Below are 13,806 nucleotides of genomic sequence, written 5' to 3' on the forward strand. Positions count from 1 at the left end.
AAGCCATCCAGTCTATTTCCAATTTGTCTTTTTCTTCTTCAGCCTTAAACAGTTGTTTTAAAATAACTGAGATTTGTGTTCAAGACCAAAATTTCAATTTAGTTATGTAGATACTCCTGGCTCATTTGAGGATCTAATTTTTAAAGGAAGTTGGTGTTGAGGAGGCTCAGATAGAAAAGAAAAGAAACCAAAGAGGTTAGCAGATTTAGAATAATTTTTTATGAGTGCACTGCAGAGATTCCTTTAGAGAGGCTTAATGACTTTGCTGCCAAAGTGCAAACTCTACAAGGGGACTTCCTTCATTTCTTTTACTAACCTACGTCTATATGGTTGAGCATTGTGCCTGGGTTTAGTACACGATCAATAAATACTGTTGACTGAATTATTGAACTGGAAGCCCCATTCTAATTCCCCTTAAAAATTCTAATGTAGGGGCCGGCCCAGTGGCGCACTGCTATAGTGCACCGCTTGGGAAGCGTGGTGGCGCTCCCACCGAGGGTTCAGATCCCACATACAGACCGGCCGCTCACTGGCTGAGCGAGGTGCGGGGGCAACGCCGAGGGTTGCGATCCCGTTGCCGGTCCCGGTCCGGTACGGGTGCGACACTGAGGGTTGCGATCCATTGCTGGCCACGAAGAAAGACAAAAAAAGGAAAAAAAAAATTCTAATGTAGAATTTTTAACTTTTGGACTTACAGATAATTAAGATGGGCTGAAAAAGAATCAGAGCAAGACTCAACTTGCAGGTGATCAGAAGAAGGGATGTGAGCCAGGGTGTATTTCCTCTCATATCCTGTTTAACATGTTATTTTTTTCTCCAGAGAACGATGGTAGAACTACCTGGTCAGGAGTGAACATTTGGGTGAGTGGGGTAGAGCCAGGGTTTGGAATACAGTTGGTTCATCTTACCATGTCTTCTCCTGCTCAAACACGACCATGGGTCCTTATGATTTTAAAAATAGAGAAGTTTTCATCCAGGGGCAACTTTGTCCTTTATCCTAGGGGACATCTCTCCAGGTTTGGGGACACTTTGGGTTGTCACAACTTGCAGGGGAGGTGGGAGGTGTGATATTGGCATCTAGTGGATAGAGACTAGAGACACTGCTCAACATCCTTCAATGTCCATGGCAGCCTTCCCCAAGGAGGAATAACCAGTCTCAGATGTCAGTAGAGATTGGGAAACTGGGATAGGGAGACAGTGCTTCAGCTGTCATCCAAAGACCCATGCCAAGTGTCTGGAACCTCATTCCCACCCCTACCTAGTAGCCCTTTAATAAATATTGTTGCCTTCTTGGATCACCCAAACACATTTGTGTATATTCCTGCTTCTTTAAGTTTCAGTGAGTCTGTCTAATTAGCTTCTATTTCTTTGAAAGAGAAATATGAGGAATAATGGAAATAAAAGGTACATTGCAAGAAAGGCTACCCAGCAACTTCAGCATGTGCAACTGACCATATGGAATGCGAGTTTTGCTACTCCGGGGAAAGGTGAAAATTCTGAGTTTGATATAGGTAAGAGATGTTGAATAGGCTACTTATGACCACTATCAATGGATGGTTTCTGACACAGCCAGGGCCTAGCAATGAAGAAATCTGTGTCTATCAGGATACTGAATTTTCCACACCAACATTCTACATGAATAGGGCACTGCTTTCAAAATATAAATTCAAGGGACAAGTGAATAAACCAGCTTCTTCCTATTTCCAACTTTTCTAGGTATGGCGAAAAGAACTTAAGAGCTTGTCCACTATGCCGCCATGGCTGATAGACAGGAAAAACATCAAATCATTTTCTCTTCCCTACTCTCACAGAGTCACTGCAACACAACACCTCAGCTCTAGTCACCAAAATATGTGTGAGGTTTTCCTCCTCACTGATGAAGCAGTTATCCAGCTGGGTGTCCTGTAATTCAGTTCTGACACTATGTGCCTGGAGATCACACAGATAGAGAATCCAGTCCCACGAGACTTTCCACATTGCAGATGCCAGTTGCAAGTCCCAGGTTGTAACCTGTACTTCTGAATGACCGACTGAAAGGAGGAGCTCCCAGGACCACCTCCTTGGGCTCCATTAATTTGCAGAATTCAGAGAAGCACTTTACATACTTATCCATTATGGAGGTGAACAGGCAGATGGAAGAAATGTATAGGGAAAGGTATGGGGAGAGGGGCACGGAGCTTCCATGCCTCTCTGAGCACGATACCTTCCAGGAATCTCCATAAGCTCTCCAAACTCTGCCCTGTTGAATTTTTATGGAGGCTGCATTATGTAGGCATGTTTGATTATATCATTGGCCATTGATAGAACTCAACCTTCCGTCACTGCCCCTCCCTGGAGGTGGGGAGGATGGGACTGAAAGTTTCAACTCTCTAATCACATAATTGACTTCCCTGTCAACTAACTCCCACCCTAAGCCTATCTAGAAGCCCACCAAGAATCACCTCATTAGAACAGAAGTTTTTTATCTTTAACTCAAAAAAATTACAAAGGTCTCAGGAATTCTGCGTCCAGACCTGAAGTCAAAGACCTACTGTCAAAACAAAGGATTCTTATAGTGTCCCTACTGCTCAGGAAATTACAAGGGAATTATGAACTCTATGTCAGGAACTATCTTTAGAATCCAAATATACAATATCCCAGCCACCATGGCTAGATCAGAAAGATCTCTCAGTCCCAGTTACATGTGGTTTTAGAAAAATCTAAGCCTGGTGAAGATATTTGATTTCTAGCTCAGACTCCCATTTGCCAAGGGAAATGTATCCACTGGGGTCTCTTGTGCTCCTTTATGCTAGTAAATCTCAGTGAGAACCATCTCTATTCACCTCGAGTTTCTAACAATTATAAATCTCAAAAGGAGAGGAGGAACAGTTCTAGTCCCCCAACATGCTTTTTTTAAGGAGTCTCCTTAGCTTCTGTATTTGTCAGTCATTTCAAAGAACCAATGTCTGGCTCTGTTAATCATTTCTGTCATTATTCTGTTTTCTTATTTATTGATTTCTGCTCTTCATTATTTTTTCCTTCTACTTTCTTTGTATTTCACTTGCTTTTCCTATTCTAACTCGTTGACTTGGAAGGTAAGATAAATGATTTTAAACCATTCTCCTTTTCTAATAGATGTATTTAAAGCTACAATATAATCATAAATCACAGCTATGTATTTCCCTCTAAGCACTGCTTTAGCTGCATCCCACAAATTTTTATGTTTGGCTTTAATTATCACTTAATTCAAAATATTTAAAACACTTTTGAGTTATATATCATTTGACTCATTGGTTATTTGGAAATGTGCTACCTAATTTTGGAGACTTTTGTAGGTATTTTTTTGTTAATGATTTCTTATTTAATTTCATTATGGGTTTCTACCAAGAAAGAATGCTAAACTTTGTTCAATGCTTTTTCTCCATTAATTTAGATTATAGTGTAGTTTTAATCTTGCATTCTGTTCATGTGATGTGTTCTGTTGATTTATTTGCATTTGTTAAACCAGTCTTGCATTCCAGGGATAAATCCCACTTGGTCATGACATACAATCTTTTTGTTGTCTGAGAGCGTGCTCTGTAAGATTTCAATCCTTTTGGATTTATTCAGATTTGTTTAATAGTCTACCTTGATAAATGTTCCATATGAACTTAATATCTTTATTTGGGTGCAGGATCTGATGGCATAACAAAGATTAAAATAGCAGTGGCTTAAACAGTGGCTTAATTATTATTTCCTTAGCAGTTTGGACATAAGAAATCAAGGGCTGTTGTGGCCTTTCCAAGGCAGCTCTATGCTCTGCCATCTTCAACATTTAATTCCCAGCTTGACAGCCACTCTAGTTCATATCCTCTTACCAGCCAGTGGGAAAGAAAAGAGAATAGAAGTGGAGAGTATACCCATTCTTTTTAGCACGCACTGTTCTGATTTTCCAGCTAAAGACCTACACATAATTGCATGGCCACACATAGCTGCAAAGGAAGCTGGAAAATGACATGTTCAGCTTAAATCTGGGAGTTCTAGTCCCAAAGAAAGAAGGGGTGAATGATTATCAGATGCAATGAGCTGTGTGCCATAGTCCTCAGGACAGTTTTCTCACTTGCCCAGAAATAAACTCTGTGCCAAAAATTTTTTTATGAGGGTGGTCTTTCATCAGATCTTGTGTTTATAAATTTATGTGAAGTGGAGAGAGTTCACTGAAGGGATTCTTCCCAGATGCAGATTTGTCCTAAGCAATATTTTCTGGGAAAACATTTTTTTAAATTTATTTATTTATTTATTTTAACTTCTCAATATACATAGTAGTTGATTTTCTTGACCCTTTACCTGTTAATATTTTCTGGGAAAACTTTTAAATGCTTATTTTCACTTGCTTAAAATATTAAGTTCCCACCTCAGCAGGCATTTCAGTACACGTTAAAATTTATTTTTGTCATTTAAGTATCCTGTGGAAAATGCTTAGCTTGCTCAGCCAGGCTGTAGCCCTGGGGAGTGTGGCCATATCCTTTCTTCTCTTGGGTTGTGTGACCAGTGTGTGTTGATTAGGCCATTTTGAGCACTTTATTCCCACCAGCCAGAGATGTGGAGGAGACAGCCATCTGATCTACCTTTCATAGGGAAGATGGAATCACCAGTAGGGGATCTTCCAAAGAAGGGAGTTCTTCAACAAGTTTCTTAGGGATAAGCCATGAGTATAAAAGAACACACTTTCCTAATGTTTCCAGTCTATGAAACCAAGAAGTGCACTGAGACAAGTGAAAAGGCTCTTCTGGAAGCTGGAAATAACACAGTGGATATCTACTGCACAGATGCTTTCAGAGGAACCACAAGAGGTACTTTGTCTGTGATGAATTCTCTTGACTCCAAATTCCAGGCACCCTTGTCTCATTTCTAGGTGACCAAGCCAAGGGGTGGGGACTCAGAAAGTATTCAAGGCGGGCCAGCCCGGTGGCGCACTGGAGAGTGCGCCACTTGGGAGCCACAGCGGCGCTCCCGCCGAGGGTTCGGATCCCATGTGGAGACCGGTTCCCGCTCACTGGCTGAGCGCGGTGCGGGCGCAACACCGAGGGTTGCGATCCCGTTGCCAGTCCCCAGTATGGGTGCAACACCAAGGGTTGCGATCCCGTTACTGGTCAGTAAAAAAGACAAAAAGGAAAAAAAAAGAATTCAAGGTAGAAAGGCTCTACATGGTGCGATACAAATATATTCCTTGACCACTGACCAGGCAATGTGGGGGATGAAGTTGAACTCTCATGAAGAGTGTGTCCTCTGTGATACACATTGAATTTCAAACAGGGGTCCCTTGACATGCCTCCTTAACAGGGACAGGCCAACACATGCCCTATACCCACATAATGGTCTGAAGAGGTGACACTCAAGAGTGGCAGATGATCATTGCCTCAGAGTTTCCTTTCTAAAGTGTTTTATGAACATGGTATTTAAAGTAGTCACCTTGTCTTTCTCTGTCCCACTGGATGGTGAATTTGTTTGATAGAAAGACCAGATAGTAAATATTTTATGCTTCTTGGGCAGATGATTTTTTTTTTTTTAAAAGATGACCGGTAAGGGGATCTTAACCCTTGACTTGGTGTTGTCAGCACCACGCTCACCCAGTGAGAAAACCGGCCATCCCTATATGGGATCCGAACCCATGGCCTTGGTGTTATCAGCACCGCACTCTCCCGAGTGAGCCACGGGCCGGCCCCATTGGGCAGATGATTTTTGTCATAACTGCTAAACTCTGTGACTACAAAATGAAAGCCATCACAGATGATATGAAAGTGAATGATTGTGAGTATGTGCCAATAAACTTTATTTACAAAAACTGGTAACAGGCTGGATTTGACTTTCATGCTTCATCCCATCACCATTGAGTCTCTGCAAAGCACCTACACCACGTACTATTTTTCTAATTTGGTTATGTGTTTGTTGTCCATTTCTCCCACTACAATGTCAGTTCTCTGATGGCAGAGACTTTGTCTGTGTTGTTCACTGATGTATAATAATGCCTAGAAGGTCTGGCACACAGTAGGTGCTTAATAAATATTGATGAATGAATAAATAATTGAATAAATGCACATAAAATATTTCAAAGAGAAATACTCGCTTACCTCAAGAGAGGCATTTCCTCTAGAAAATTCCTGGCTACTAATTTAACTTCACACCTTATCTGGAGCTTTAGAGTGGGGGAGAGGAAAGAAAGGACCTAAATTTGAGTTTATTGTTACAATGGAGTAAATAATAATAGAGGTGGTGGCTGGCTTTGAACAAAAATAGAATAGTAGCACATGAGTAATTACAGTTTAGGAAACATGCTACAGAGCATTATATGTGCATTTAACTTCTGTGAATTAAATTATACCTTTATGAAAACGGGAGGGAAAAAGGCAGGGAGGGAGAAACAGAGAAAGAGATAGAAAGGGGAGTGGGGGAAGGAGAATGAGTTAATTAATTTAATAGAATGAGTCATCCTGCATACTTTTTCACTAAATTAGATACCCCAGAGTGAGCTTAAGATGGAAGATGGAAATGTGTGGTTTCCTTGGCCACCTTGAGTTCCACCTGCCATTCTGAGGACAAGGGCATCTTGCCTTATGACTCTGGTTGTGATGCCTGAGGGCTCATATATATTTTTATGATCCATTGATGAGCATCTTCTGCACATATACCTCTTTTAATGTGTGGGGCATTATAATATGTATAACATAGACAAAATCCTGCACCCCAAACCCAGGTAGTTTTAACTATACATTATGTTTTCATTATGACCTTCAAATAAGACACTAGTGCTCCAACTCCCCAAACTATGGACACCCTATAACATTATTTTTCTTCTAATTTCTCAGGTGAAGGTACAGTTTCATTTATCACTTACCGATCTGCTGGGGATATTCTGAATGGATCCTTTTTTAGTAATAGCAGTGAGATGCAGAGAGTGAGACTGAACTCCCGTGTTGTGAGTTGCACCATTGGTTTGGAGGAAAAAGTTTACCTGTCTAAACCTGTGTTCCTGACTTTGCAGCATATTCAGGTAAGCAGAGCCCAGGGCTGGTTTTTTATGCAGTGCCTTACAGGGGGAGGATGTATTATTGTCAGCTCCGGGTAGGGATTTGAATCCAATTGTGTGTTAATAATTATGTATTACATAATTGAGGATTTTTAAAAGATTAGAAATGAACTACACACACCCAAAGGGTAACTTGCAAGATGGTGGATGAATTAATTAGCTTGATTATGATAATCGTTTCATAATGTATATCAAAACATCACATCATACACATTAAATATGTATCATTTCTCTTTGTCATTTACTCCTGAATAAAACTAGGGAAAAAAGAAACCTCAAGGCATCTAGAGACTGCCCCAGTGGGCAGCTATTCACACATTGAAGCCTAAAAAGGCAGTGGAGGGGTGAACATTATTGTGCTCGGTGGGACCTGGAGGAAAGAGGTGGGATCACTCTGGGGAGAAAGAGACAGTCTGGAGCAGAAAGGGCATCTGGAAGAAATCCCTGATGTCTCTCTTCTCTCCTGCCTGATGATCTCTCACCAGCACCTCTCATGGGTTCTATCCATGGCAAGGAACCTGGGCGAAGCAGTGCATAAGGGTCCATCTCTGGGGCAGTGAGTCGGTTAGAGAAGGGCAGAATAAATGAAGAATTAATCCCACAGCAGGCGGGTGATGTGAAACTTTCCCACAAGTGTTTTTCCAGTCAAGTTTCCAGCCCAGATTGGATCGTGATTAACCTATAAAGTGAAATTACAAAACACAAAGAGACGCACTTTCATTCTATTCTCTTTCCAGCCTGGTGGTGCAAACACAAGACATTTCTGTGTCTCCTGGGAAGGATCGGAGGAGGCGGGAAGCTGGTCGATGGAGGGCTGCTGTCACGTGCACAGCGACGATTCTTACACCACGTGCAAGTGCTTCCACCTGTCCAGCTTTGCTGTCCTCATGGCTTTTACTACCAAGGTACCAAAGTTCATGGTTCTCTCTGGTGAGCCCAGCTGTGTTCAGGAGGCTGTAAGGTCGTCCTCTTTGTATCTTTAGAAAAAGACAAAGATAAGGAATTAAGTGGTAGTCGCTTACTTGAGAGGGGACTCCAGAAAACAGCGGTAGGTGTCTGGAGAAATGAAATGGGAAGAGTGTTTTCCAGCTCGTTACAAATGTGGACAACTGGAGCTTATTTCCTTTAGGGGACTCTGGGAGTCACTGTAGAGCACATGTCTGAGTTATTCTGACTGAGGGGCGAGGGACCTGGGGTATTTATACAGCAACTACTCAGTCGTGTGCTGAGAGCTGCACCCACGGGATGTTAATTCTCTGGCACTTCTATGGGCATGAGAGGAGCGAGCTCAAGCTGACCGGGAAAGCCCGCAGACATTGGGAAGTCGTCCTCTGGTATCTGGGATCGAAAGCATCTGCTACTCTGCAAAAGTGAATTACAACTGAATCTCTCTGGTCAGACCAGAAGGAATGTAACTGGCTGTCACCAATGACACAGCATAGACTTTTGAACTTCCCGGATCCCAACCAAGTCTAGATAACACACATTTAAAGAAACTTACTGAACTTCTTCCCACACTTCTTTTTAGCTCCCATTTCTTGAACATTTACTATAAGCATGACCTTATTTTATGTATTCAACAAATGTTTACTGAGTACCTACTGTATGCCAGGCACTATTCTAGGCCTTGGGAATACAACAGGGTACAAGACATTAAAAACCCCAGCGTTCATGGAGATTACTTTTGAGTGCTGTGCTGTCCAGTGGAATCACTGGCTGCATGTGGTGATTGAGCACTTAAAAAGTGGCTAGCGCAATTGAAGAACAGACTTTATTTTATTTTATTTTAATTGATTTAATTTGAAAACTGAAACAGTGTAAAATATTTTTCTGTTCAACACAGCTTGGTTGTTTGGTAAGACACTTTCACCATTAAAGATGTAGTATCTGAATTGAGATGTGCTATAAGTGTAAAACATACATCAAATTTCAAAGGCTTAGTATGCAAAAAGAAAATGTGAAATATTTCATTAACAATTGTTTATATTTGCATTGATTAACGTTGAATTGATAACATTTTGAATTTATTGGGTTCTGTAAAACATACCAATTAGTTAACCTAAATAGCAAACAGAGAGATGCCCTCTAAAAGAATAATGAATTTAGCTGGGAATAAAACATCACGAGGGGAATGTGTGTGCCGTAGTAAACTATATGTATATTCAAAGAGGTAAAGGAAGACAAAGGTTTTAAAGGTAAAAAAGAAAAGTATACATAATGCGTTTTGAAATAAAGCATTGGTTACAAGGGCTTATTGGAGGAGTTGATGCCAGCTCATTAGAGCAGTGTCAGAAAAGTGTTCTTTTACATCTTGCTACCTGTCCTTGTGATTCATGTAGCAAGCTGCAATTTGTAAAGTCCTTTGGAAATTTTTTTGTTATGGGCATATGTGCATAAGAGATTCTTTGTAATGGTTCTTTACATAGGCAAGTATAAGTGAAGACCCTCAACTTCCAGCTTTGTTTATTTATTTTTGGTTAGGGTTTGACACATGTGACTCCATTTTGATTCTGGCAACTTTAACAAATTAATTTCCCTGTGGTTTGGGGGGGGTTTGGGGGGGGTACATTTTAAAATGTGGCTACTAGAAAACTTATTACACATGAGGCTCATGTGTTCAATTTCTAGTGGACCGTGGTCATCTAGTGGTTTCTGTTTTTAAACAGTCCTGTGTGGTAAGTGCTGTTTATTACTGCCTTGATTTTGAAGGTGGGCATATCAAGGCTCAGAGAGGTTAAGTCACTTGTTTCAGGGACTCAACTAGGAAGCCTATCTGACTATCCATCAGGAACAGAGCAGCAGAGTTGGAAACCAATGGATTTCTCCCTTGATGGCTTGCAGGAGGATTATCATGTACTGACTGTGATCACCTACATGGGGCTGAGTCTCTCTCTGCTGTGCCTCTTCCTGGCAACCATCACCTTCCTTTTCTGCCGGCCTATCCAGAACACGAGCACATCCCTGCACCTGCAGCTCTCCATCTGTCTCTTCCTGGCCCACTTCCTCTTCCTCATGGGCATCAACAGAACTAAGCCTGAGGTAGGCAGTTTAACCAAATGACCTGCTTGTCATCATCAAATCTAGCCACTTTGTTTTGAGAAAAGATGGGGAGAGAGACATTAATCAGCAGTGGTGGTGTAGGGGGAAAAAGCAAGTATTCCCATTTCAGCTCTCCTGCTGCATAACTTTGAAGAAGGTTTGTACTTTCTGAGAAGCCATTTAGCAAAGCAATTGAGAGTCAAATTGATGGTATTAGATAGTGTTACATTAGCTGCTGTAACAAATCAACTGCAAATTGTGAGAGGCTTAGCATGGTTGTGATTAATTTTCCCCTTATGTATCAATAGAAGATAAGCAAACAGGTTTGAAGAGTATCTGTTATCTATCCTCAGGCTGATCGAGGCTCTGTGGTCTTGCATGCACAGATTCCAAGATTGTCCTGGGATCTTTTCCTTTTTAGCCAACTGGGGAGGGAAAAAGAGCAGGGCAGAGTCCCGTGGGGGAGTCTTAAATGAGTTACACCAGGAAGTGGTGCATATCCCTTCCCCTCACATTGTATTGGCTAGAACTCAGTCACATGGTCCCACCTAACTGCAAGGGTGGCTGGGAATTGTAGTCCCTGGCTGGGAAGCCACTTGTTAGTGACAAATACATATTCTAATTTGGGGTAGGGAAGAGACTTGAATTTTTGGTGGATAGTGTGTTTGTCACATTGATCTGCAGTTGAATGTCAACTTTTCATCTTACTTGCTGTATGACTTTGTGGAAGGGATTTCCCCTATTTATTGATTTATTTATCTATTTAAATTAATTTTTTAAATTGACAAATAAAAATTGTATGTGTTTATTGTGCACAACATGTTGTTTTAAAATGTGAATATGCACAACCAATAAAATAAAAAATAATTAAGAAAAAAATATGTATGCATTGTGAAATGGCTAAATATGATGGGTATTCAAAAAGCTTATGGATTTATATTATCTTTTAATTCTTTTTTTCCAAAATTTTTTGAAGTGCCTTTGTAGAGCTAATTAACATAAGTAGTACTCATCAGACGTGACACATGTTGAGGTGTGTATTCTCTATTTTGAGGGAAGTAATGAAACATGGAAATAATTAAGAGAGAACTGATTTCAACCCAATGACCTAGATACAACATCCTATTATATGTTAACCTTTTTTTCTCTTCTTTCTTACCTAGTGTTATAGGCTGAACTGTGTATCCCAAAATTCATGTGCTGAAGTTTGTATTAGTCCTTTTTCTGTTACTCATAACAGAATACCTGAAACAGGGTAATTTATAGAGAAGCAGAATGTATCTCTCACAGTTTTGCAGGCTGGGAAGTTCAAGGTCCAGGGAGCCCATTTGGTGAAGACTTTCTCCTTGGTGGGGACTTTCTACAGAATCTCGTGGTGATTGAGAGTATTATAAGTATAACAAGGGCTGGGCAAGAGCATATATCCACATGCCTTCTTCCTCTTCTTATGAAACCACCAGTCTACTCCCTGATAATCCATTAAATCACTAATCCATGAATGCATGAATGGATTAGTCTATACACAAGGACAAATCCAAAACCTCCCAAAGGCCCCACCTTTTAGCCACCATAGTCTGATTTAGCATCCTCTTAAAACTGTTACAATGTGCATCAAGTTTCAATGAGTTTGGGGGAGATGTTCAAACCATAGCAAAGAGCCTCACTACCTCAGAATGTGGCTGTATTTGGAGGTAAAGTTTTCAAGGAGGTAAATTAAAATCAGGTCAATATGACTGGAGTCTTTATAGGAAGAGGAGGTTAGAACTCAAACACACACAGAGGGAGGACCACGTGAAAACACAGGGAGAAGACAGCATCTACAAGCCAAGGAAAGAAGCCTCAGAGGGAACCAGTGCTGCCCACAACTTGATCTTGAGCTTCTAGCCTCCAGAACTGTGAAAAAAATATATATTCCCATTACTTTTGCCACCCAGTCTGTGGCACTTTGCTATGGCAGAGCTAGCAAACTATACAAAGAAACTTCACAAAGCTCATAGAAATAATAGTATTAAAAGGTAATATGAATCTTTCCATGGACTTTTTGAAGACCCCTCATACACCCAGAAATTTGGGAGCTTTTCTCATCATTTTTCACATCAAGTTTTCAAGAAGACACATGATGGGTTCTAGAGATGTAATATTCAACATGGTAATGATAGTTAATAAAGTATTGCATACTAAAAAATTGCTGAGAGTAGATTTTAAATGTTCTCACTACAAAAAATAAGAATGTAAGGGGATGGATATGTTCATTATCTCGATTTAATTATGCCACAATGTATACATATATCAAAATATCACATTACATACCATAAGATTATACTACTTTTGGAAATTTATTACTAATACAAAATAAAAATTTTTTAAATTAAAGCATAATAATGTATCGTATACTTGAGATTCCATGAGAGTAGACTTAAGTGTTCTCACCACACAGAAAAATGTTAACTATGTGAGGTAATTGGTATCTTAATTAGCTTTGCAGGAATCCTGACACAAGATATACTAATATCAAAACACCATGTTGTACACCTTAAATATGTTTTATTTTTAATCCTACCTCAATAAGCTGAAAAAAAATTTTTTAACACTTTATGCTTTAAGTAAGGTCTAGCAGCATTTGGCCCATTAAATTTAAAACATTCTGCTTTGGAAGAAACATCACAACTCAGTAAAACCTAGGATGGTAACATTTCCTTTCCTGCTTGAATAATAAATATCTACATAGCTATCCAGCTATCTAGCTATCTCATATATATGAATATATATATAAAGTCGTATATATGTCTTTATACCACTTAGGTTAGGGAAGTACTTCGAAAAATGTGGTACTTGAGATGTTTGTAGATCAAAAGCTGGCACACACTTCAAAATTTAATAATTACATTTAGTATATATTTGTATGACTGTTCTATTTATGCCATGTGATTTTTGGTGTTTTTATCTCTGGAAAGTGATATAAGATTGCCCCAAACGTACATTTATTTGCATTGAGACAGCTCCGGTGAATGGTGGGTGTTCCTCTCCATGTGCTCTTTAATCTTCCATCCTAAAGACAGATCTTGCAGCAAGCATTTGAGTGCAAGTTGTTTATTTGGGAATGACCTAACAAACATTGACCTGGACAGGAAAATGAGACAGAGAAAGACAGACAATAAGTGGATGTGTTTTCAAAGAAGTTTCCACTGTGGGCAACTGGAGTTTAACTCCACTGAGGGGCTCTGGAGGCAGCAGAGATTATGTGTCTTAGAGTGGGAAAATGAGACAGAGAAAGACAGACAATAAGTGGATGTGTTTTCAAAAAAGTTTCCACTGTGAGCAACTGGAGTTTAACTCCACTGAGGGGCTCTGGAGGCAGCAGAGATTATGTGTCTTAGAGTTTCCTCAGCCAAAGGCCAAGAGCAGTGGAATATTTATCCACCAACTCTTGTCTGTTACGCCTGTGGGGGCTGCTCCCGGGGCATTTATTGCTTGGCATTTCTGGCCTGCTCCATGCATGGGGGAAGCAAACTTCCAAGGCCCGTGGGAGCTCCCAGAAAAAGTGCTGCTCCAGGCAAAATGTTGCATATGTTGCAAATGAAATTCCAAGCCAGCACCCAGGGAATGCAATGTCCTGAGGATAAAATCAGGCGCAGACCACCTCTGTGAACACCCTAACTCCGCTCTTCCTGCAGGTGCTGTGCTCCATCATCGCAGGGGTGTTGCATTACCTGTACTTGGCC

The 13,806-nt window shown here is 40.4% G+C and overlaps 1 protein-coding gene across 1 annotated transcript in view; it reads left to right on the forward strand.

The window, feature by feature from the left end:
• The first annotated feature begins 1,381 nt into the window (after window positions 1-1,381).
• Window positions 1,382-13,806, forward strand: part of LOC103607153 (EGF-like module-containing mucin-like hormone receptor-like 4) — a 37,045-nt gene continuing 24,620 nt past the window's right edge. The window contains 7 exon segments of the mRNA XM_008591688.1: window positions 1,382-1,511; window positions 4,704-4,811; window positions 6,825-7,009; window positions 7,783-7,950; window positions 9,890-10,084; window positions 13,759-13,803; window position 13,806. The exon segment at window position 13,806 is cut by the window's right edge and continues 202 nt beyond it. Of these exon segments, the coding sequence (XP_008589910.1) occupies window positions 1,382-1,511; window positions 4,704-4,811; window positions 6,825-7,009; window positions 7,783-7,950; window positions 9,890-10,084; window positions 13,759-13,803; window position 13,806 (832 nt within the window).

The sequence above is a fragment of the Galeopterus variegatus genome, unplaced genomic scaffold (assembly GCF_000696425.1).
Source record: "Galeopterus variegatus unplaced genomic scaffold, G_variegatus-3.0.2 Scaffold7183, whole genome shotgun sequence".
Lineage (NCBI taxonomy): Eukaryota > Metazoa > Chordata > Mammalia > Dermoptera > Cynocephalidae > Galeopterus > Galeopterus variegatus.